Here is a 25125-nt window from a genome sequence, read left to right as displayed (position 1 = left end):
GACTAAACATGAGCCCAGACACACGAGTGGCTCTGAGTGTAGTGTACTTTTGTGGAGACCAGGTGTTGGAATAAAAGTTAATTCAATTCCTCCTCCCTCCGTGACCAACGGCTTGTCCTTACTTTCCACAAGCGAACATAACTGGTACAACATGAGAGTTACAGATTCCCAGTATGAACATAACATCCTGTCACTGCCGTGAAGGAGCTACCTGGGCCAATGGCACTTTAAAGGCCTTCAGTGAATTCCCGGTCGTTTGGGAATATCAATTGTGGATATGTCCCGAAATAACAGGAAGTGTGGAATATTTCTCCAATGACATTCCCCTTTTGGTCACCCTCCCTGTCTCTCCTCTGGAGAGAGGAATGGGTCATTGTTTTGTTCCTATTTCGCAGGCTGACCCAGAACCTTTCTGGGTGTGATCTTCCTGGTAACTGGTGACAGTTCCCTCCCTGGCCCTTTAATTGGCTATTTTACTGAGACTAACCAATCATTCACCCTCTGCAGCCCGGAGATGGTTGAAGTCGGAAGTGAAACTGAAAAGGGAGCCTCGATCGACGGGGATTATTTTGATTTAATTCAAACCTGTGTTCAGATTCCAGTCCCTGATGGGAATAACGACAGTGGATTCCCAGAATGTTGCTGATCCTTTTCTCCATCTCCCTGTGTTTTTCCCGGGTCTCTCCCGGTAAGTACAGAATTCAGCTTTCCATTCTCTCTCTCTGTGTCTGGGGTGAATGTGAATCTCTTGGGGAGAGTTTGAAATGGGGGATGTTTGATCAGCCGCCTGTTATACAGCCAGCCTGATCTTTTACACATTGAAGTTAAAAGTCACACAACACCACTTTCTAGTCAAACGGGTTTATCCGGAAATACAAGGTTTCGGAGCGCTGCTCCTTCATCGGGGGAGCTAACGGGGCAGGATCACAGGACACAGAATTCAGAGCAAAAGCTCAAAGTGTCATCCAACTATGGACCAACCGAGATTGCTGTTAAATCTTTAATAACTCAGGTTTCGATTTAGTAATATGTAAATCCCAGAAATTCTTTCAGGTCGCATTCTCGAGATAACTTCAGGTTTTATCTCAAATAATGTGACATTTCAGCTCAGACAAAAGGTGTAAGGTTAGAGTCTGTGTGTATTCCAACATTGAGTCAGACTGGTTCTATTTCCAAATAGGAATTTATAAAATGTCACATGGACTGACTGCCGACAGATTGTACGTGAGCGAGCATGTGAGAATGTGTGAATGTATGTGTGAATGTGTGTGTGCGTGTTTCATAGTGTGCGCGCGAATATGGCAGAGTATATACCTTTGAGAGGGTGAGCTTGTGAGTTCGTATGTATGAAGTGCGTGTGCAAGAGTGTGTGTGTGAGTGATCATGTCCAAGAGTGTGTGTATGTGTACCTGTGTGTGTGAGTGTGATCATGTCCAAGAGTGTGTGTGTATGTGTACCTGTCTGTGTGTATGTGTGCCTGTGTGTGTGATCGTGTCCAAGAGTGTGTGTGTATGTGTGCCTGTGTGTGTGAGTGTGATCATGTCCAACAGTGTGTGTATATGTGTACCTGTGTGTGTGTGTGTGTGTGTGTGAGTGATCGTATCCAAGAGTGTGTGTGTATGTGTACCTGTGTGTGTGAGAGTATATAGTGTAGTGGGGTCACCTGGAGTGTGCCAGGAACCCAAGATCCCGGATGAGGCTGTCTTCATGGATACTGAACCTGTCTATCAGCCTCAGGACATGGTGTAGTTTCCCTGCTCCTGTGAAACACTGGACCACAAAGGGTACCATATCAGTCACATCCCGTGTCTGTCTCCTGAGGAGGTCAGTTCAGTTTCTCACTATGGCACATCGGAACTGGCGATCGATGAGCTGAGCGTCGTATCCTGTGCTTATGAGGATGTCCTTCAGGTCCTTCCATGCCTCAGGGAATCCTTCTCACATGAGTTCCTCCTCATCTGAGCAGATTCAGTGTATGTGTAGGGCTTGTCCATAGAGGATGACTATTTTAATTTGTTTAATTTTGAAGCTAGGGAAGTGTAACATCGTGAGGTTATCTGTACGTTTGCAGTAGAGTGAGGTACTGAGGTGTCTCACTCTACTGCACGTGTGTCCAAGAATGAGACAGATATTAAAAAGTGGTCCATGGTAAAGCTGATGGTGGATGAAACGTGTGGATATCACTGTGTAATTATTTCAGTGACTCCTCCCCATGGGTACAGATAAAGAAAACATCATCAGTGTATCTGCTCTATAGTGTTGGTCTGAGGCCCTGTGCAGCAAAGGAATCTTGTTTGAACTTGTGCATGAAAACGTTGCCATATTTGGGATGCAGGTTTGGTCCCCATGGCTGTTCCGTGTGTCTTGATGAAGAACTGGTTGTCAAAGGTGAAAAAGTTGTGTTCGAGGATGAAGTGGATGAGCTGTAGGATGGTGCCTGGAGATGGGCAGTTGTTGGTATTGAGTACTGAGGCTGGTGCCCTGATACTGTCATTGTGGGGATGCTGGTGTAGAGTACTGAAACGTCAGTTGTGACAAGGAATGTTCCTGGCTTGCTTGGTCCATGACAACCAGTTCTTCATCTGGACACAAGACCTCTTTGCTGCACAGGACCTCCAACCAAACGCTGTACACCAGATACATTGACAAGATTTTCTTCCTCTGTACCCATGGTGAGGAGTCACTGAAATAACCACACAGTCATGTTAATGAGTCTCATCCCACCATCATGGACTACGGTTTACTGTCTGTCTCATTCTTGGACACATGCATCTCCATCAAGGATGGGCACCTCAGTGCCTGACTCTACTGTAAACCCACTGTTAACCTCACAATGCTGCACTTCTCGAGCTTCTACCTGAAGCATATTAAAACAGCCATCCCCTCCGGACAAGCCCTACGCATACACAGGACCTGTTCAGACGAGGAGGAATGTGACGGACACCTGAGGGTGCTGAAGGATGCCCCTGATAAGAACAGGGTACGATGCTCAGCTCATTGATTGTCAGTTCTGACATTCCACAGCAAGAAACTGGAATGACATCCCCTCAGGAGACAGACACGGGATGTCAAGTACTTCCCAGGAGTGAAGAAACCACGCCATGTTCTTCGCAGCCTGCAACAGATTGAGGATGAGCACCTCGCCAAGACCTTCCCTACACCTCCAATTCTTGCCTTCAAACAACCACCAAACCTTAGACAGACCACTGTTCAGAGCTTTCAGGACAACATTGACCACAAAACCATACAACCCTGTCATGGCAACCACTGCATGACATGTCAGAAGGTTGACATGGATACTCCCAGTACCCGTGGGGCACCACCCACCACATACACAGCAGGTACCCATGTGACTCAGCCAACATTGTCTATCTCATACGCTGCAGGCAAGGATTCCCTGAGGCATGGTAAAATGGAGAGACCATGCAGATGCTACGATAATAGACGAATGGACACCGCATAACAATCGCCAGACAAGGACATTCCCTCCGAGTTGGGGAACACTTCATTAGTCAAGGACATTCAGCCTCAGATCTTCAGGTGATATGCAACAATGAGGAGTGGCCAAGCAGAGCTGATAGCCAAGATGGTACCCATGGGGATGGCTTCATCCGGGACCTTGAGTTCATGTCACACTATAGCTGACACCACTACAAACACGCGCACACACATGCACGCATGGCCACAGTATCACACTCACACAGATACTGTCTCATACTCATACTGTCACTCAGTCTCACACACACTCATGTGCACACCCTCCCATAGGTATATACTCCATTACGGTCACGCACGCACACTATCAAGCACACGTACACACACACAGACACACATTATCTCCCTCTCTCCTGCACATACACACACACACACTCCTGCACACACAAACTCTCACTGTAATTGTACCAGCCTCCACCACTTCCTGTGGCAGCTTATTCCAAATATGCCCCATCCTCTGCGTGATAAAGCTGCACTCATCAGGAAAGTGGGGAGTATTCCATCAGCCTTGTGGCTACTGTCTAGTAGCTGTTGGAAAGGTTTTGGGCAGTAAGGAGGTGAATTATGTATCACAGTATTCCAGGATTCTGACCTGCTGTTGTAGTCCCTGTGTTTATATGATGACTCCATTTAATTACTGATTATTAGTAATATCCAGGATGTTGATAGTGGGGGATTAAGTGATGGTCACACCATTGAATGTCAAGAGTGGTGGTTCGATTGTCTCTTATCGGTGATGGTAATAGCCTGGCATTTATGTGGTGCAAATGTTACTTGCACTTGTCAGCCCAAGCCTGGATGTTCAGGTTTCAGTGTCTGAGGAGTTGCTAACGATGCCGAACATCATGCAATCAAAGGTGAACAGCCCCATTTCTGACTCAATGATGGAGGGATAATCATTGATGCAGCAGCTGCAATTGGTTGGGCTGAGGACATTCCCCTGAGGAACCTCGACAGAGATGTGCTGGAGCTGAGGGGACTGACCTTAAACTACCACAACCGTACCCCTGTTTGTCGCATATGACTCCAACTAGCAAAGAGTTTACCCCGATTCCAATTGGTTCTAGTTTTGCTTGGACTCCTTGATGCCATACTTGGTCAAATTTGGTCTTGATATCAAGGGTTGTCGCTCCCACATCACCTCCAGAATTCTGCTCTTTTTTCCATTTTTGAGCCAAGGCTGCGGTGAGGTCAGGAGCTGAGTGACCCTGGTGGAATGCCAACTGGGCATCGCTGAGCAGGGTATTGCTGAGCAGGTGCTGCTTGATAGCACTGTTGATAACACCTTCCATCACATCCCTGATGATCAAGAGTAGATTGATGAGGTGGTGGTTATTCGGGTAGGATTTGTTCTGCTTTCTGTGTACTGTATACCAGAGCAATTGTTGACTAGTTGCTGATGTTGCAGTTGAACTGGAATGGCTCGGGTCAGGGTTGGCAGGTTCTGTTTTCAGTACTGGATTGTTATCAGGGTCCATAGCCTCTACAATATCCCATGCCTCCAACTGTTTTGGAATGAATCAAATTGATTGATGACTGGCATCAAATGGGAATGTTCAGTGATGATTGCACAGTAGATGCAGGGGACCTTGGAGGAGGCTGAGAAGGAACTTTCATTCACCACTTCTGGCTGTAGGTTGATGCAAATGTTTCAAAACTATCTTCAGCACTGATGTGCTAGGCTCTCCCATCTCATGCAACCAACACTCAGACGATCATCTATTCAGTCCCCCTGGAAGCTCCGTGTATGTTGGAATCCCATAGCTGCCACCATCTGTTAGGTTCTGTTCCTGAGGTTTCACACAAGAGATGCAATTCGCGCACACAAACTTCTGCAAACAGTTAAAGTTTATTAAAGCCTGTACAAGCGAGGTGACCCCCTTTGACACTCTTCGCAAGTGTGCAAAGTCAAGTTAAAAGAAGCCCTGAGCAAAGGAACACGTTCCCTTTGTACAGGGCAGTTGGTAATGCTCACAGGTACACTGGCCACTCCCCTTCCCATAGCCACATGTTACCCCAGGTACAGTGTCAGGATGAGGTCATCCTTGGGGATAATGTAAATGTAAATGCCCTAATCCTGAGGAATTGTTCTGCAAACTATTTCCTCACTTAGTGATTCCCCAAGACATTGTTGGTGTGATATACTTAAGTATCAGGAGATGATCACACAAGCAAACTTAATTGGCTGGGGGATGACTATGAAAGTATTTCTATATGGAAAGGGCTGAGTGAGAGTTTCATTTGATAATAGCAGTAAAATAGTAGTAAATGGTTGCCAAAATGAAGTGTGGATTACAATGGTTAGTCATCCACATTCCTGCATGAGACAGAATGTTGCTCCCACTCACTTGCAGAATGTTCAACTTCTTGGAGAAGGACAGTACAGTTTCACCCTTTAACATTACACTAATGTCCAGAGAGAGAGTACAATTTAATCTTTTAACATAACATTATCACTACATTCAATTACCTCTTGACCACTTTCTCATCTCACTTCCTCCTTAACAGCACTGCCCATATCTCTGTACTGCCTTGATCTCCTGTTTAGAATCTCAGATTAGGATCCTGATGTTGAAATGGGAGTGGTTGACCAAAGGAAGCTGTCATCATGTGGTCATGATACAATTGGATCAGTTGGTGCTGTTTGGAAATGTTGTTAATTTATTATTAATCAATTATTTCATTTGTTTATTTGACAGACACTGGGTCCTTTACTGTGCTGTACACAAGAACCTCTGGGATGACGAATGGCCCTGAGTTTGTTGGGGTGGCAATGCTCAATGGAGTTCCACTCTCCTATTATGACAGTGACACCCTCAAGATGGCTTCCAGGCAGCAGTTCATAACAGACTATCTCAATGCGGACAACTGGGATTATCTCAACCTCCTGGGGAAGAAACGTTATGATGTGATGAACGAGATTTTGAATATGTCCATGATATCGATGAACCTGACAACTGGTACGATGAGTCAAACTGTCATCTCCAACCGACAGCTAAGTGACAGTGGCTGTCCGGGGAGCTGGTTGCTGCTTCTTGGGCATGAAGCAATGTTTTTCATGTTGTTCTGCTCAGTCTCTAACTCCAGATGTTTCCACTGTCCCCAGTCAGCCCCATCTGAAATCCTGCTTCATTCTTGATTATATCCACTCATGGATCCTCCCACTTCCCCACAATCTGACCCTCGATTTCTGCAGGTTTCTGTTCTTCCCACTTCTATCCAATGGGTATCTGTCGGTAAAGGTGAGGCAGAACTGCTGAGCAAGTTGACAGAAAGAGAAATATGCAGAGAAAGGAAAAGAAAAGTGACCAATGGGCAGGAAAAGAGAGATGGAATACCAGAGAAACTTCAACAAAGAGGTAGCAGCAGATATGATGGAGAAAGGGGAAAGAAGCCTGAGCAGACAAGGTGATAGTGAAGTGATAGAGGGGAAAGTCTGGTAAAAGAAAGCAGCACAGACACAACATGCAAGGGACTCATTCAGCCCATGGTACCTCTGCCAGCTACTTGCACGAGAAGTTTGGCATCTTTCCACCGTATATACTCGTGTAAAAGTTGCATTTTTTGAATTTTTTAAGCTGAGATTGAGGTGGTCGGCTATTACACGAGCATTGTCTTCGAGGGGACGGAATTTATGTTTGGTATGAGTGAAAAACCATGGACAAACAAGAGCCAGATCTCAATATAAAATAATAAACAGCAAAAGGAAAAAGAACGATGGCCATTATTGAATATTTATCTCTGAAATAACTGTCTCCATTCTGCCTGCTACGATGGAACGGTACTGTCGTACCCCATTCCAGTTCCCACTAACCGTAAAGTACATGTAGGTCTACACATGTCACACATACTCAAGTAATAGTGGAATTTTTGACTATTTTTTAAGGTTAAACTTATTGGGTCGACGATTTCAGGAATACTACATCTGAGGGGCTGAAATTCATCCAATCACAATCTATACCGTATCGTTAGCAAAAGCCCAATTGATGGTGAAACGAAAAAGGCAAAAAAGACAAGAATTACAGTAATTCTGAAAACCTGGAGCAGTGCATGATGGCTGGTGGACTGGAAGATCCAGAACGGAGCAGTACGGCCAGCAGACTGGAAAGCTGGAGCGGTGTGCAATGGGCAGGCACACTGACTTATAAAGAAGAACTAGGGTCAACTTTTACATGAGATATATGGAAAATTCCAGATTTGTTGACCAAAAATAGGGGGTCGACTTTTACATGAAATCAGCTGACCCTCGAGTAGATGTGGTATTTGAGAGGGGTGATGGCCTGACTCACAGCTTTGCTGAGGTCACTTCTGCACTTCTTTCAGCAGCAGAACAAGCTGCTTCTAGGAAGGCAAAGTCTGTAACAAGCAACCCACCGGAGCTGTCCCTCTGGTGGTAGGTGAAGGTTTCTGTCACTATCTTGTTTATAGGGTCAGTAATTGCTTTGGAGTGTCTGAAACAAAATGTCATCGTGGTGGCAAAATGTTGCCCTGAAGCTGATCTCACCATTTACGATATTTCCCTTGTGTTGCAATTGATGCTGAAGGCTGTCAAGTCAGTTTCTAACAGCATCCTTGAGAAGAGATTTTGGGTGCCTTGCTGGTCTCTTTGCACTGGCTTCTGCCCCCTATGGCATATCCTTGGGAATACAGCTGCCTCCTTCCATCCTGGACACAAGCCCAAGCCCATGAAGCCTCGTTTCCATGATTAACCTCCATGCCTTTCTTTCCATGTTGTGCCATAGATGCAGGATAAATCCCAGAGATGGGAATTAGTCTCTGTAGCCTTTTATCCTGATAGATGTAAGTTGTCCAGGCTTTATTGTCGTAGAGAAATATGCCAAGGACACAGACAATGTCGGTAAGGTTCCTGGTTCTGCAGGTCAACTTATTGTTCCTCCCCCAGTTTGATGAGACGGCCGATGATGCTGTGGCTGTCCTTCCAATACATGTGCTCAGCTCTTTGCCAAGAAATAGCTTGTCTATCACCAGCTGAATTTCCTGACTGCTTCCAGTGGTGTGCTGTTGATCATCAGCAGAGATACACAGCCTTTCCTGTATCTAATTTTGTCTTGAAACCAATGGTGAGGTAGAACATGACACAGGCGTGGGGTATAAGATTCATGAAGCTTGGAGCTGTTCTTCGATCTGAACAATGAATGCAGCAACATTCATCAGCCTATCGACGTGTGGGATAAAGACATACTGCATTTTTTTGTCTTGACTTTCAGGTTTGTTCATTTGAGGAGTTCCTAATCAGATTGTAAAGATTTAAAATCTTTTCGTGTCATCAGGGAAAGCCTAGATCAACACGACAAAAAAAGGAATACGAAACAAAATATGGGTTAGGACTCAGGCCAGTTCCGGCCAGGCCAATCTTATTCCATCTGTTACAATTGAGAAATCCATTGAACTGATTGGTACTGTGCACATTTCCATGGAAGCACTGAATGACAGGATGAAGCTCAGCAGGTCAGCTGATTCTCTCCAAAACCCAACAGAGCCTGGTCTCCTCATGGTGTCAAATACTTTCATGGAATCTCCAAAAGCAAGGTAGAATTTATTCCTTTTTTAGTTGCAGTCTGCCTTCTCTTGAAGCTGAGATTGTGTCATATTGACAGCTGAGTCATATTGACAGTATCTGTCTGATCTGAAGCCCCATTTTGTTCCTTGTTGTATGCTGTTGGCTGGTTGATGAAGCCTTTGACTCGCGCTGGAAAAGAGCCCATTGCTTGTGAAATGCCATAATAGTTGTTTCAATTCCTTCAAGGGCCTTTATTCTTGTATAACTGGCTGAAGTTTAAATCGCACACACCCTGTGGAACAGAACTTTCTGTCTCTCTTATCGAAGTGATGGACAGAGAGGCATCAGAAGAAGTAGGGTTTTCCATACGTTCATAACCTCGACTGGTATTCCATCCTTCCAGATACTGTCATGGATACACAGGAGTCAATGGCTTTTTCAAGCAACATTCCTGATGAAGAGTTTATGCTTGAAACATTGACTCTCCTGCTCCTTGGATGCTGCCTGACCCGCTGTGCTTTTCCAGCACCACACTTTTTGATTCTGATCTCTAGCATCTGCAGTCTTCACTTTCCCCTTTTCAAACAGCATGACAGGGAGCCACAGGAGATCATTAAACACCAGCAGAGAGAATATCTGGATCACGTATGGACAGTTAGAGTAGCCAGTCTGTCCAGTGAGTCATTCGCTTCTTCCTATCAGCAAGTCCGTTCCTGTCTGTGGATCTCAAGAAGTAAGTTTGCTGGTGCTGTGCCTGAGTGTTCTTCTGATATTATCACCATGAAGGTTACCATTGTCACGAGCAGCCGGATTTCTCCCCATGAATTCATGCAATACTTGGAGGGGCAGTACCTTACTGCATTCTGCACAACTGCCTTCTCCAGTGTCAGACGGGCACATGCTTCAGTATTAAAAGACAGTTTATAAGCCAGGTGAGTTGTGCTGTTCACTTTGATGACGGGAGTCCCTTCTGTAAGGTTGGGTCTTGTTCATGTTCATGTTTCTTTGCCAGATATCGTCATTGCAGCTTTGTTGTTAACTGTCTGCAGAGTTCGACCTCAGTGCTTTCTGTTGAGTCTTCATGTGGAAGGGACTGTCCAAAACTTCTGAGCATTTTTGATACTTGTCATCAGTTTTTATGTTGAACATGCTAATGGCTAGTGTGTCACTGTATTTGGACATGTTTGTCATGTACTGGTGTGCACCTTGAAAAGTTGACGTTAGCAACATAATGTCCATGCTCTGTACAAAGTCCAATAAGCTGTCCATTTTGTCAATGTCAGAAAATAAGTCTGATCCAGTTCTTGCTTTAAAATTCCCAAGAGAAATTATTTGTCCTGGGGTGGCAACTGCCGTATAATATTGCCTGGAGTATCAGAAAGTGATCCTTTTCAGCATTGACACCCAAGATTGCTGTGCAAGTACTCACCGTATTGACAAAGCTTTAATCTGCTGGGAGACAATGGGAAATGAAGCTTTTAACGGATGTGACAGGTAATTCCATTACGTGTATCAATCTGTTAGTGACATCGAAACCTCATTTACAGTGGTCATCTATTACTTAGGTCGTGTCTGTAGAAAGTGTACTTTGCCTCATTTATTAATTCAGTGTCAACCAATCTTGGGAATTTGAGAGCAGCAATCTCAACATTGTGTAGCTCACAAGAACATAAGAGCTCGGACCAGGCGTAGGCAATTCAGCCTCTCAGGCCTGCTCTGCCATTTGACGAGATCATGGCTGATCTCATCTCAGTCTCAACTTCACCTTCCCACCTGCTCTGCATAACCCTTCAACCCATCCCTAATTAAAAATCTTTTATCTTCTCCTTAAATTTACTCTCAGTCCCAGCATCTCCCACATGCTGCAATAAAGAATTCATAGATTCTTTGAGAGATGTATTTCTCCTCATTACTGTTTAAAATCTGCTGCCCCTTATCCGAAACTGTACTGTCTCGTTCCAAGTTGTCCCACATTCGAAGACACCCTCTCTACGTTGACTTTGCCAATCCCCTTTCATACTTCTCCACAAGCCTGAATAAGTCAATCCCACAATCCAGCTGTCTTCCTTTTCTGCTGAATCACTCTCAAACGAATCCCATGTCCAAATCTTACCATATCCCTGAACAAATTTGAAATTGATCACATTGCTTCCATAACCAGATTTAAATTGCAACATATTCTGAAATTCACACTTTTTCCTCATAGCCCTGTAGGAATTGAAAGTAACCCTGTCCCCTCTGATCAGACTATTATCCTGAACCCTGTATTTTTATCTGGGGAAAGATGCTCTTTCACCTCTAATCAGAATGTGACTCGAAATCCTTCTGCTTTTCCCTCAAACCAGACAGTGTGGGATGATATATTAATTATTGATGATCAATCCCTGTTTTGTCATTGACAGGAATTCACACTCTCCAATGGATACGCACTCTTGAAGTCAGTGAAGATGGCTCAGTGAAGAGGTTAATGAGATTTGGATTTGATGGGAAGGACTTTATCAATTTAGAACCAGACAGAATGAAATGGATGGCATCCAATCACTTTGCAAGAATGACTAAAGTGAAATGGGATTCAGATGAATCCTGGAATAACTATTGGAAATGGCAATTGGAAACAGAACTATTCGACCTTTTAAATAAATATTTGCGAGTTGGAAAGGAATATTTTGAAAGGAAAGGTATGTATTTCAGTTTTGCTCCATGTTCTGATCTAACCTCACTGATCTATGAAACCGTTCTCCCATTCCATTCAGTGTCTGTCTGTCTGTTTGTGGTTTCACCCTTTCCCATCACAGTTCAGCCTGAAGTGTTCATCTCCAGGAGGGAGCCCAATGGTCGGGACAAGCCACTCACTCTCTCCTGCCTGGTCACTGGGTTTTATCCTGTAGACATCGAGGTGACCTGGCTAAGGAATGGAGAGGTCATGTCTGGGACACATTCCTTGGGAGTTCGACCAAACCACGATGGGACCCATCAGATCCAGAAAGAGATTGGGATCAATGCTGGGGATGAGGATCAATACTCCTGTCAAATTGAACACAGCAGCCTGGCAGAGGCCCAGCTCTATCAGTGGGGTAAGGGACTGGAGTGTGTGTGTGTGTGTGTCTGTGTGTGTGTGTGTGTGTGTGTGTGTGTGTGTGTGAGAGAGAGAGAGAGAGAGACAGATTAGACAATTCAGAGGACACCGATTCACTATTCACCTGCAAGTACCCACCTTGCTCACGATGTTGATGTCTTGTGTTGGTCTCACCGAGTTAAATATCCTAATTCTAAGTTTGAAAAGTTCTCTGGATCCTGAGCTTCCACAGCCATTTGGCAGAGAATCCCAGAATCCCAGGGCCCTGTTATTGGTGAAGTACTCATCGATTTCACTCTTAAATAATCTCATCCGAAATACAAGAAGATTCTGTTGCATTCAAGGCTTCATAGAACATTCCAGCGCAGTCCAGGTCCTTTGGCCCTCGATGTTGCACCGACCTGTGAAACCAATCTGAAGTCTATCTGACCTGTACTATGCCATTTTCATCCATATGTTTATCCAATGACCATTTAAATGCCCTCAATGTTGACACGTCTACTACTGTTGCTGGCAGGGCATTCCATGCCCTTACTACTCTCTGGGTTAAAAAACTACCTCTGATATCTGTCCTTTTATCCATCACCCCTCAATTTAAAGCCATGTCTCCTTGTGCCAGCCATCGCCATCTGAGGAAACAGGCTCTCACTGTCCACCCTCTGATTATCTGAAATGTCTCAACTAATTCACCTCTCAACTTTCTTCTCTCTAACGAAAATAGCCTCACGTCCCTCAGCCTTTCCCCATGAGTCCTTCCCTCAATACCTGGCAACACCCTAGTAAATCTCTGCACCCTTTCCAAAGCGTCCACATCCTTCCTGTGATGTGGTGAGCAGAACTGAGCGCAGTAATCCAAGTGTGGCCGCACCAGAGTTTTGTTTAGCTGCAGCATGACCTCATGGCTTTAAGCTCAAACCCGCTACCAATAAAATTTAACACAACAATTTAAAAACCCGATCTGAATGGCAATTTTCAGGGATTTATGCCTGGACACCGAGATCCTCCTGCACATCGACACTACCAAGAATCTTACTGTTAGCCCAGTACTCTGCATATCTGTTACTCCTTCTAAAGTGAATCACCTCACACTTTTCTGCATTAAACTCCACTTGCCAACTCTCAGCCCAGTTCTGCAGCTTATCTATGTCCCTCTGGAACCTGCAACTTCTTTCAACACTATCCACAACTCCCCCAAACATAGTGTCACCCACAAATTTACTAACCCATCCTTCTACACCCTCATTCAAGTCATTTATCAAGATGACAAACAGCAGTGGCCCCAAAACAGATCCTTGTGGTACATCATTAATAACTGAAGTCCAGGATGAATATTCCCCATCAACCACCACCCTTTGTCTTCTTTCCGATCCAAACCACCAAACCACCTTTAATCCCATGTCTCTGAATTTTCTGTAATAGCATTAACAAACACCTTACTGAAATCCATATACATCACCTCAACGGCTTTCCCCACATCCACCTGTTTGGGCACCTTCTCAAAGAACTCAATAAGGTATGTGAGGCACGTCCTCCCCTCACAAAACCATGTCGACTATCCCGAATCAAATTATTCTTCTCCCGATGATGATAAACCCTCTCTCTTCTGATCCTTTCCAACACTTTACCCACAACAGACGTAAGGCTGATTGGTCTATAATTACCAGGGTTGTCTCTGTTCCTTTCTTGAACAAGGAGACATTTGCTCTCCTCCAGTCTTCTGGCACTCATCCTGTTGACAATGGCAACATTTAAATCAAAGCCAAAGGCTCTGCAGTCTCCTCCCTGGCTTCCCAGAGAATCCTCGGATAAATCTCATTCGGCCCAGGGGTCTTATCTATTTCCACACTTTCTAGAATTGCTAACACCTCCTCCTTGTGAACCTGAATCCTGTTGAGACTGGCTTCAGCACCAGACATGGGCCCAGATAGTTCAACAGCCAGACAGTCAGAGATCGGACAGATCCCAAGAGAGGAGGGTCTGGACCCCTCAGAATTCCTGACTCACTGAATGCGATTTGTCCAGGAGGATTCAGCTTCCCATGGACAATTGTCTCGCATCTGGAACTCTCTGGAAAGATCTCAGGTTCTGAGTTTGAGTTGGAGATTTTGAAGGGTTCTGACTCACTTCTGTACTCAGACAGGAAGCATGAGAGGGATTGGAAGCTTCTTTAACTCCTAGTGTGATGATGCTGCCACTTTAAAAGGTTGTTGGTGTCCTAGTTTTTGTTTTGAAGAGAGGTTGTAAGGCAGAGGCACCAAACATGCTGCTGGTGATGACTGAGGTAAACATGTTGTGAGGCCTTGGAGTTTTATTTTAAGCTGGAACAATAGAAGCAGTCTGAATGGGCGTGGCCAGCTCTCACAGATCCAGATTTCTCAGTTTGGTTTTTTTCAGTTACATCAGAAGCCTTTGGGGTCTCAAAAGAGTTGGCAGCTTCAGTGAGTGTCACCTGGCTACTAATCTCTGCATTTTTTTCTTGATATTGTTTCAGTACCCTTTGCAGGACCCAGTGTCTTCAACTGTTCCTTGATATCATATGGAGTGAATTGAATTAGCTGAAGACTGGTATCTGTAATGCTGGGGTCCACTGGAGGAGGCTGAGATGATACTTCTGACTGAAGATCGCTGTGAAACCACCAGGCCTACCTTTCACACTGGTGTAATGGGCTGTTTCATCAGTGAGAGTGGGAATATTTGTGGAGCCTCCAGTGAGTTGGCTGGATGTGGCAGGAGTGCAGAGCTTAGATCGGATCTGTTGGTTGTGGGATCACTTAGCTCTGTCTATCACTTACTGCTTATGTTATTTGACATGCAAGTCATCCTGTTTGGTGGCTTCACCAGGTTGGCACCTCATCTTCAGGTACGTCTGGTGCTGCTCCTGGCATGCCCTCCTGCACTCCCCATTGAACCAGGGTTGATCCCCTGACTTGGTGTTAATGGTTCAGTGGGGGCTATGCCAGACCATGAGGTCACAGATTGTGCTGGAGTATGGTTCTGCTGCTGTTGGTGGCCCACAGTGCCTCATGGATACCCAGGCTTGAGCTGCTAGATCTGATCCAAGTCTGTTCCATTTAGCACCGTGATAGTACCACACAATACGATGGAGGTTATTCCCAATGTGACAGTGGGACTTTGCCTCCACAAGGACAGTGCGATGGTCACTCTCACTGAGACTGTCATGGACATTTGCACCTGCAGCTGGTAGATTGGAAAGATGGAGTCAAGTATGTTTTTCCCTCTTGTTAGTTCCCTCACCACCTGCTGCAGACCCAGTCTAGCAGCTATGTCCTTTAGTACAAGTCTGATGTTGATCAAACCCATCACACACACTCACATCCTCAGGGAATATCAATGGAATGGAGGAGATGTCCAGAATCTCCATCAGGTTCTGACACAATCTCCATTCCCTCACACTGGTGTGTTCCCACTCTCTGGGAATGGACTTTCCCTGATTGTGTTGACGGGTATGGAGTTATCATCTGGGATTTGGATTTTACAACAGAGGCAGATGGATATGGTCTTAACTCCCCCAGTTCACATCGATTAGATTACATTACATTACTTATCGTGCGGAAACAGGATTTCGGCCCAACAAGTCGACACCGACTCACCACCCATCCAGACGCATTCCCCTACATTTACCCCTTCACCTAACACTACGGGCAATTTAGTATGGCCCATTTACCTAACCTGCACATTTTTGGACGGTGGGAGGAAACCCACGCAGACACAGGGAGAATGTGCAAACTCTGCACAGTCAGTCGCCTGAGGCAGGAATTGAACCCGGGTCTCTGGTGCTGTGAGGCATCAGTGCTAACCACTGTGGCACCGTGCCACCCAAATTGAACTCAGCAACTGCCACAAGCTGCTGCTGTGTAAATGAATATAATTATTCTTGTGAAATCATTAATAAAAATATCAAAATCAATAATCAATAAATAACTTTTAATGATTACAAATGACACATATTGGTAATTGTAGTTAAACAATGGTAATAAGTAGTGATAGATTTTAGAATTCAACAATAACTCAGATTTAAAATATTTATATATTTATTTAAGAATTAGAATATGTAAAACTGATATTTATGTACAAAGATTTACATAGCATTTGAAATTTGTTAAGGTCAGATGCAAGATCGATTTCTTTCAATATAAAAACTGTCTCCGAGTTACCTCAGGATGTTGCTTCATTTCAGGTAAATCAGTGACCCACTGAAGACAGTGAAGATGAGAAAGTGTGAGGGAGGAACCATCTGTGAAGATCCCTCTGACCGTGACACTGCTCACATTTCTGAGACGGGATGGAAACACGACTTGAGAAGGTCTCACTTGAAGAATCAGGATCCAAACCTGGGGATCTGGGATCCACTGCTCAACCTGTGGAAACACATTCCCAGAAAAATTGATCTCAGTCCTGAAGGAATTGAGTGTGAACAATGGACTGTAATTCTGTGTGTCTGCTGTGATATGGAAGAATAGACAATGATGTCCATGATCATACTGGAACAGGAGAATCCCAGTATTCCGCAATGAGGCTTCAGGAATATCCTGTGCTGGGGGCCAGGAAACCCACAAGGTCAGGAATGGAGAGACATTAGGCAACCACTTCAGGGTGGGGAGGGGAGGGGAGTTAGTCTGACAGGGTTTAACAGTGACTGGGAGCATGGGACAGGGTCAGGAGGGGAGAGGAATGAGTCTGACAGGGTTTAACAGTGTCTGGGAGGGTGGGACAGGGTCAGGAGGGGAGGGGAATTAGTCTGACAGGGTTTAACAGTGTCTGGGAGGGTGGGATGGGGTCAGGAGCAGAGGGGAATTAGTCTGACAGAGTATAACAGTGACTGGGAGGGTGGGACAGGGTCAGGAGGGGAGGGGAATTAGTCTGACAGAGTATAACAGTGACTGGGAGGGTGGGACAGGGTCAGGAGGGGAGGGGAATTAGTCTGACAGGGTTTAACAGTTTTTGGGAGGGTGCAACAGGCTCAGAAGGGGAGGGGAATTAATCGGGAACAGGGTTTTACAGTGTCTGGGAAGGTGTGACAGTGTTCGGAGGAGAGGGGAATTAGTCTGACAGGGTTTAACAGTGACTGGGAGCATGGGACAGGGTCAGGAGGGGAGGGGAATTAGTCTGACAGGGTTTAACAGTGACTGGGACGGTGGGACAGGGTCAGGAAGGGAGGGGAATTAGTCTGATAGGGTATAACAGTGACTGGGAGGGTGGGACAGGGTCAGGAGGGGAGGGGAATTTGTCTGACAGGGTTTAACAGTGACTGGGAGGGTGGGACAGGATCAGGGGGATGTGAAAATGTTACAAATAAATCTAAATAATCTAAATCTAAATAAACCTAACTCAGAGAAAAGTCGACATGTCACTTACTGAATCATGAAGAAGCTGCACCAGAGATATCAGAAGTTGAGAAAATAAAAACAGAATGTGAGAAGTCATACTAAATATAAAATGAGACTGTGTGAGATATTCTCTATCACTCACTGGACCCAGGATTTAATCGCCCTCAGCATTAAGTAACCAGACTCTCCGAGCACCACCCAGTGGGAATTAAGGGTGAGCGAGTGGAGGGAGGGGCAATGGGGGAAGAGAATGGAGGGTGACAATTCGAAGGAGAGACACTGGGGACATGGAGTAGAGAAACCGGACGATAAGAGAGTGTTGGCTGAGAAACAGCATTGTGAGGAGATGGACCCATCACCCTGAGCAACACCCAGGCAAATATAACTCTACACTCGAATAGGGGCAGCACGGTGGCTCAGTGGTTAGCACTGTTGCCTCACAGCACCAGGGACCCGGGTACAATTCCCACCTCGGGTGACAGTGTGGAGTTTGCACATTCTCCCCGTGTCTGTGTGGGTTTCCTCCGGGTGCTCCGGTTTCTGCCCACAATCCAAAGGTGTGCAGGTCAGGTGAATGGGCCATGTTACATTGCCCATAGTGTTAGGTGTGTTAGTCAGGTGTAAATATAGGGTTGGGGATTGGGTCTGGGCGGGTTACTCTTCAGAGGGTTAGGCTGAAAGGCCTGTTTCCATACTGCAGGTGATCTGATCTACACCTCCCATTACCTTCTCCATCATTCCCAACACTCTGTCCTCTCAGTCACTTACTCGGAGCTGTTGTGTAGGTCCCCTTTGGGGAATCTGCAGAAACAAAATAAATGTCCATTAGGATGGGGAATAATCCATTCTCAGAGACTGTAAACAGATGTTCAAAGGCTTCAGGCCCTGACAACATTCAGGCAATAGTACTGAAGGCTTGTGCTCGAGAACTTGTCACTCCCGTATCCAAACTGTTCCAGTAAAGTTACAACACTGGCATCGACCCAACAATGTAGAAAATTGCCCAGATATATCTTACACACCAAAAGCAGGACAAATCCAATCTGCCCCATCAGTCTACTCTCGATCATCAGTAAAGTGATGGAAGGGGTCATTAACAATGCGATCAAGCAGCACCTGCTCAGCAATAACCTGCTCAGTGACGCCCAGTTTGGGCTCTGCCAGGGTCACTCAGCTCCTGACCTCATTACAGCCTTGGTTCGAACATGGACAAAAGAGCTGAATTCCAGAGGGGAGGTGGGAGTGACAGCCCCTGACATCAAGGCTGCATTCGACCCGAGTGTGGCATCATGGAACTCGAGCAGAACTGGAATCAATGGGTACTGGGGGAAAACTCTCCAGTGGATAGAGTCATACCTGACACACAGGAAGGTGGTCTTGGTTGTTGGAGGTCAGTCATCTCTGCTCCAGGAAAGCTCTGCAGGAGTCCCTCAGGGTAATGTCCTAGGCCCAACCGTCTTCGGCTGCTTCATGAATGACCTTCCCTCCATCATAAGGTCAGAAATGGGAATGTTTCCCAATAATTGCACAATGTTCAGCACTATTTGTAACTCGTCAGACACTGAAGCAGTCCATGTTCAAATGCAACAAGGTCTGGACAATATCCAGGCTTGGGCTGACAAGCGACAAGTAACATTTGTGCCACACAAATGCCAAGTTATAACCATCACCAACAAGAGACAATCTCACCACCATCCCTTGGCATTCAATGGTGTTGCCATCACTGAATCCCCCCAACTGTCAACAGCCTGTGAGTTATCATTGATCAGAAACTCAGTTGGACTCACCACATAAATGCAGTGTCTACAAGAGCAGGTCAGAGGCTAGAGATACTGCAGCGAGTAACTCGTCTCCTGATTTCCCAAAGCCTGTCCACCACCTGCAAGACACAAGTAAGGAGTGTGATGGAATACTCCCTGCTTGCCTGGATGAGTACAGCCATCTCAACACTGAAGAAACTTGATACTATCCAGGACCTAGCAACCCAACTGATTGGCACTGCATCCACCAACATCCAGTCCCTCCATCACTGACACTCAGTTACAGCAGTGTTTGCTATCGACAGAAAATCATCAAAGATCTTTAAACAGTGCCTTCCAAATCCACAACCACCTCCATCTGGAAGGTCAAGATCAGCAGATATATGGGAACACCACCACCTTCATGTTTCCCTCCAAGCCACTCACCATCCTGACTCAGAAATATATCACCATTACTTCACTATTGCTGGTCAAAATCCTGGATTTCCCTCCCTCATGGCATTGTGGCTCAACCCACAGGAGGGAGACTGCAGCAGTTCAAGAAGGCAGATCACCACCACCTTCTCAAGGGCAACTAGGGACGGGTAATAAATGCTGGCCAGTCACAGACACCCACATCCCACAAAAACAGAATCAATACAAAAACTAGGGGGAGGTGTGATACATGGTTATTGTCTCTGGAGAAGGAATCCCGTGACCAAAGTATCATTCCAGAATGAGAAGCCTCTTTCTCCTCCAGGGAGTTGTTCAATGTTCACACCTGGATGTGACAGGACAGCAGAGCTTCGATCTTATCTATCGGTTGTGGAATCACTAAGTTCTGACTCTGCTCCCTCTGCTGTTTACTGCACAATCAGTCCTGATCTGTCACTTCACTGACCAACACCATCACTTACAAGTTCCCCTCCAAGCCACACACCATCCTGACTTGGAAGTATATTGCACTTGGTTCACTGTCACTAGGTCAAAATCCTGGAATTCCCTCCCACCACCACATGAGCTGCTGCTGTTCAGGAAGGTAGCTCACCCCAACCTTCTCAAGGACCATTAGGGATGGGAAATAAATTCCAGCAGCCAGTGATTCCCACATCCCTCCAGTGAATAAAAAAGACATCACTTTTCATCTCTCCCTGGTCCTGCTCCTGTGATCCCTCCCACATTCCTCATTGAACCGGGGTTGGTCCCCTGGCTTGGTGGTAATGAGAGACTGGGGGTTGGGTTGAGCCATGAGGTGACAGTTTGTATTGGATGGCAGTTCCGCTGGTGTTGATGACCCACAGTACCTCATGGACACATAGTCTTCATCTGCTCGATCTGTTCACATCCCACAGGAGGGGAGGTGGGTGGGGGTGTGCCATGAGGTTTCATGGGGAAATGTGTTCTCACAAGATGGTTATTGGTAGGAGCAGGGTGCAGTGAACAGTCTGTTTCCACCCCACCCCCACCCGACACTGGGTTCTCTGTACTTGACTCTAACCATCAAACCCCCTCCCCCACCCCCCACACTGGGTTCCCTGTACTTGATTCTAAACATCAATTCCCCTCCCCCACCTCCACACTGGGTTCCCTGTACCTGACTCTCACCACCAATCCCCCCCTCCCCCCTAACACTGGGTTCTCTGTACCTGACCCTCACCATCAATCCCCCCGACACTGGGTTCTCCGTATCTCTCATCATCAATCCCCCCTGACTCTCCGGGTTCTCTGTACCTGTACCAACCGGATTCACTGTAATTAAAAGTTTCAATCAATTCCGAAAAAAATCCTTTTCACAATAGCGCACAGGCCAACCTGACTCTCTGTAATTAATCCACTCCATGTTCCCTCACATTAAACTCTCTGTCAGGTTTAGCTCATTGATCACTGACTGGGTAAAGAATCTCTCTCACTGTAACTGTGTCCTCCTGTTCTGAATCTCTCGGTTTAGTTTAAAACCAATCTCAGATTTCTCGTTTCCAGACTGTTTAATGTTTTATAAATCCCATCAGGTGCTTCCTTTCCTGGTAGAATAGCCCAATTCTCCTTGTCACATGACCCAGAACCTTGACCCTGGGGGTGAGCCTGGGTGTTTCTCTCTCTGCACTCCCCCCTTCCACACTTGCCCCTCCCAAGGTCTGTGTGTCTCCTCTCTGACTGTGTCATGAATTAGACTCAGTACCAGGAAGAACACCAGGGTCCATGGGATTCCCAGCCAGCCCAGGGTTAGCAGTGACTGATACTGACCTGTGACCCATGACCCAGGGTGGCACCATGCCTCAGTGGTTAGCACTTATGCCTCACAGCACCAGGGACCTGAGTTTGATTCCAGCCTTGGGTGACTGTCTGTGTGGAGTTTCCCTGAGTCTGCATGGGGTTCCTCCGGGTGCTCCAGTTTCCTGCCACAGTCGAACAGGTGCACCCTGGGTGGATTGGTCATGCTCAATTGCCCACAGTGTCCAGGGTTTATTTTTTGGCTGATGTGTCCAGGGATGTGTATGTTGGGTGGATTAGCTGTAGGGATTCTATGATTCGTGAATGGCCTTTAATCTCCCAGTTCCCAGAGAGAGAATGGAAAGCTGAATTCTGTACTCATCGGGAGAGACTCAGGGAAAACACAGGGAGGGAAAGAAAAGGATCACAACATTCTGGGAATACACTGTCCCTGTTCCAATCAGGGACTGTGAATTAAACATTCTGAGGGGAAACAGCTTCAGTTTACAAACTGGAAAAACCAGTAATACAACAATCTTTGGAGACTGCACCCTATTTGTTGAGAAATTTGATCCATTGTTTGATGTGAAGCTGCAGAAGCAGAAAAATGGAACAGGTGCAAAGTGATGACTCGGTCCCAGTGACGGGGAAGCTCCAGCACAGTCAGGCTGAGGTTCAGGCTCTGAGTCAGTAAGGCTGGGGCTGAGAAGAGGCCTCCCCCACCAGCTCAAGGAGCATCAGGACAGCACTAGGACCCTGGGATCCCCCCCTCTCACAGTAAACATATGGCTCAGTCCTTCCAACTGGGGGAGGTGACTGTACATCGGGATAGTCCCTGGGGCATAGAGTCATAGAGATGTACAGCTCAGAAACAGACCCTGCAGTCTAACTTCTCCATGTATCTGACATTGTACCTATTACCCGTGTGTGTACATCTTTCTACAGTCCTGAGTGAGCTGTGTATGGGTGCACACTGAACACTCTATCTGTATCATCCACCGACATTTCCGCCACCTCCAAAAAGACCCCACCACCAGGGATATATTTCCCTCCCCACCCCTTTCCGCCTTCCGCAAAGACCATTCCCTCCGTGACTACCTGGTCAGGTCCACACCCCCCTACGACCCACCCTCCCATTCTGGCACTTTCCCCTGCCACCGCAGGAACTGTAAAACCTGTGCCCACACCTCCTCCCTCACCTCTATCCAAGGCCCTAAAGGAGCCTTCCACATCCATCAAAGTTTCACCTGCACATCCACCAATATCATTTATTGTATCCGTTGCTCCCGATGTGGTCTCCTCTATATTGGGGAGACTGGGCGCCTCCTAGCAGAGCGCTTTAGGGAACATCTCCGAGACACCCACACCAATCAACCAAACTGCCCCGTGGCCCAACATTTCAACTCCCCCTCCCACTCTGCCGAGGACATGGAGGTCCTGGGCCTCCTTCACCGCCGCTCCCTCACCACCAGACGCCTGGAGGAAGAACGCCTCATCTTCCGCCTCGGAACACTTCAACCCCAGGGCATCAATGTGGACTTCAACAATTTCCTCACTTCCCCTTCCCCCACCTCATCCTAGTTTCAAACTTCCAGCTCAGTTACTGACTCCTTGACTTGTCCTACCTGCCTATCTTCTTTTCCACCTATCCACTCCACCCTCTCCTCCTTGACCTATCACCTTCATCTCCTCCCCCACTCACCCATTGTACTCTATGCTACTCTCTCCCCACCCCCACCCTCCTCTAGCTTATCTCTCCATGCTGCAGGCTCACTGCCTTTATTCCTGATGAAGGGCTTTTGCCCGAAACGTGTTCAGGGACGCGCTGAAGCTTGGGGCAGCTGCCGCCAAGGCGCGGTGGGGAAAGACCCCCGTGTAAGATCGGCCTGCCTAAAGAAGAACAGGGGGCCCATGCGGACGTTTTTTTGGGCTCTGCTGATGCCTCAGCCAAATATATGTATATATACAAGATTGAAAAATGCACAGGATTGTAAAGGACAAGGATAAAGTCGAATCTGTGTTTGTAAATGTGGACATATGTATGGCATGATCCAATGTACAGACCATCAAATCATTTTATGAATAAAGTATATTTTTGAAATAAAAAAAAGTTGATTTCGCTGCTCGTTGGATGCTGCCTGAACTGCTGTGCTCTTCCAGCACCACTAATCCAGTATTTGATTTTCAGCATCTGCAGTCATTGTTTTTACCTACTCTATCTGTATCTGTCTATCTCCATTCCCTTATCCCGGTTCCGTAACTTCACTATCAGCCTCTTCTCGGCCACTTTGTGTAATTGCCTGTCCTGAAGTCTGCATTGGAGGATGGTCACCGGAAGATCTGAAGCTGAATGTCCCTGACCGCTGAAGTGTTCCCCAACTTTTTTTTATTTCAACTGGGAGGGAGCACACGCCTGCCTGGTGATTACTGCGCTGTTTCCCTGTGGGTAACTCAACCTGTCTGAGTGTGATCCTCCTGGTAACTGGTGACAGAAATCTGTTCCTCTCTTTATTGGGTATTTTATTGAGACTGGGACCAATCATTGACTCTCTGCTTCTGCAGCTTGAAGTTCAGGAAATGATCTGCAGCTCAGCATTGACATGGAGTGGCGGGGGAGAAGGTGGTTTGTTCTTACAGACTCTAACAGCAGTTGATCCCGTTCCCTCACCCTGAGTATTTTATTCCCAATCCCTGATTATTTTATTCCCAATCCCTGATTCTCATCAGGACAGTGGATTCCCAGAATGTTGCTGATCCTTCTCTCCATCTCCCTGTGTTTTTCCCGGGTCTCTCCCGGTAAGTACAGAATTCAGCTTTTCATTCTCTCTCTCTCTCTCTCTGTATCTGGGGTGAATGGGAATCTCTTGGGGAGAGTTTGAAATGGGGGATGTTTGACCAGCCGCCTGTTATACAGCCAGACTGATCTTTTACACATTGAAGGCAGCACAGTCTGGAAGACTCTGATGGGATTTGTGTCCAGGTCTCCTGACAGCAGGATGGAGAAACCCCGAGATCAGAGAAGCTCCGAGCAAATGGGAAATGGTTCCAATGGACAATTTTAATCTTCACATCGATTGGGAGAAGCCAAACAGCTTCATCATTCCTGGTCTAAAGTCTTGTAAACACTGCGGGGAGGAGAAAGAGACTCCATGTTTAACCCAGCCCAGGCTCAGGGATCCAAGATGGAGGTGACTCAGCAAGTCTGAGTCGAAAGTGCTCCACCACATCTCCTCCACTTCCCGCTCCTCCGCCCTTGAACCCCGCCCCTCCAACCGCCACCAGGACAGAACCCCACTGGTCCTCACCTACCACCCCACCAACCTCCATATACATCGTATCATCCGTCGTCATTTCCGCCACCTCCAAACAGACCCCACCACCAGGGATATATTTCCCTCCCCTCCCCTATCAGCATTCAGAAAAGACCATTCCCTCCGTGACTCCCTCGTCAGGTCCACACCCCCCACCAATCCAACCTCCACTCCCGGCCCCTTCCCCTGCAACCGCAAGAAATGCAAAACTTGCACCCACACCTCCCCCCTTACTTCCCTCTAAGGCCCCAAGGGATCCTTCCATATCCGCCACAAATTCACCTGCACCTCCATGCACATCATTTACTGCATCCACTGCACCTGATGTGGCCTCCGCTATATTGGGGAGACAGGCCGCCTACTTGCGGAATGTTTCAGAGAACACCTCTGGGACACCTGGACTAACCAACCCAACCACCCCGTG

General features: G+C 46.6%; 2 protein-coding genes across 4 annotated transcripts in view; both read left to right on the top strand.

Moving 5' to 3' along the window:
- LOC140455576 (uncharacterized) overlaps positions 1-25125 on the top strand; it is a 65771-nt gene that overhangs the window by 19394 nt on the left and 21252 nt on the right. The window contains exon 9 of the mRNA XM_072550497.1: positions 24106-24186. Within this exon, the coding sequence (XP_072406598.1) occupies positions 24106-24186 (81 nt within the window). The remainder of the gene's footprint in view (positions 1-24105; positions 24187-25125) is intronic.
- Positions 464-16765, top strand: LOC140455430 (class I histocompatibility antigen, F10 alpha chain-like). 3 transcript variants are annotated; one of them, XM_072550304.1, is made up of 6 exons: positions 464-688; positions 6195-6455; positions 11419-11694; positions 11905-12090; positions 14584-14952; positions 16291-16765. In XM_072550304.1, the coding sequence occupies exons 1-5, from the start codon at positions 637-639 to the stop codon at positions 14640-14642; spliced, it is 834 nt and encodes a 277-aa protein (XP_072406405.1). In that variant the 5' UTR covers positions 464-636; the 3' UTR covers positions 14643-14952; positions 16291-16765. The 3 variants fall into 3 exon arrangements, with proteins under 3 accessions (XP_072406405.1, XP_072406402.1, XP_072406403.1); XM_072550301.1 differs by having other exon boundaries at positions 471-688; positions 11812-12090; positions 16291-16751; XM_072550302.1 differs by lacking the exon at positions 14584-14952 and having other exon boundaries at positions 474-688; positions 11812-12090; positions 16291-16739.

This window comes from Chiloscyllium punctatum, chromosome 30 (assembly GCF_047496795.1).
Source record: "Chiloscyllium punctatum isolate Juve2018m chromosome 30, sChiPun1.3, whole genome shotgun sequence".
Taxonomy (NCBI): Eukaryota; Metazoa; Chordata; class Chondrichthyes; order Orectolobiformes; family Hemiscylliidae; genus Chiloscyllium; species Chiloscyllium punctatum.
The sequence above is the reverse complement of the archived record's forward strand: the minus strand, read 5'-3'. Positions and strand labels throughout refer to the sequence as shown.

Coding starts and splice junctions, on each gene's coding strand:
- LOC140455430 (XM_072550301.1), top strand. CDS start 637: ATGTTGCTGATCCTTTTCTCCATCTCCCTGTGTTTTTCCCGGGTCTCT. Junction 689..6,194: donor TTTTTCCCGGGTCTCTCCCG/GTAAGTACAGAA, acceptor TTTATTTGACAG/ACACTGGGTCCTTTACTGTG. Junction 12,091..14,583: donor GGCCCAGCTCTATCAGTGGG/GTAAGGGACTGG, acceptor ATATTGTTTCAG/TACCCTTTGCAGGACCCAGT.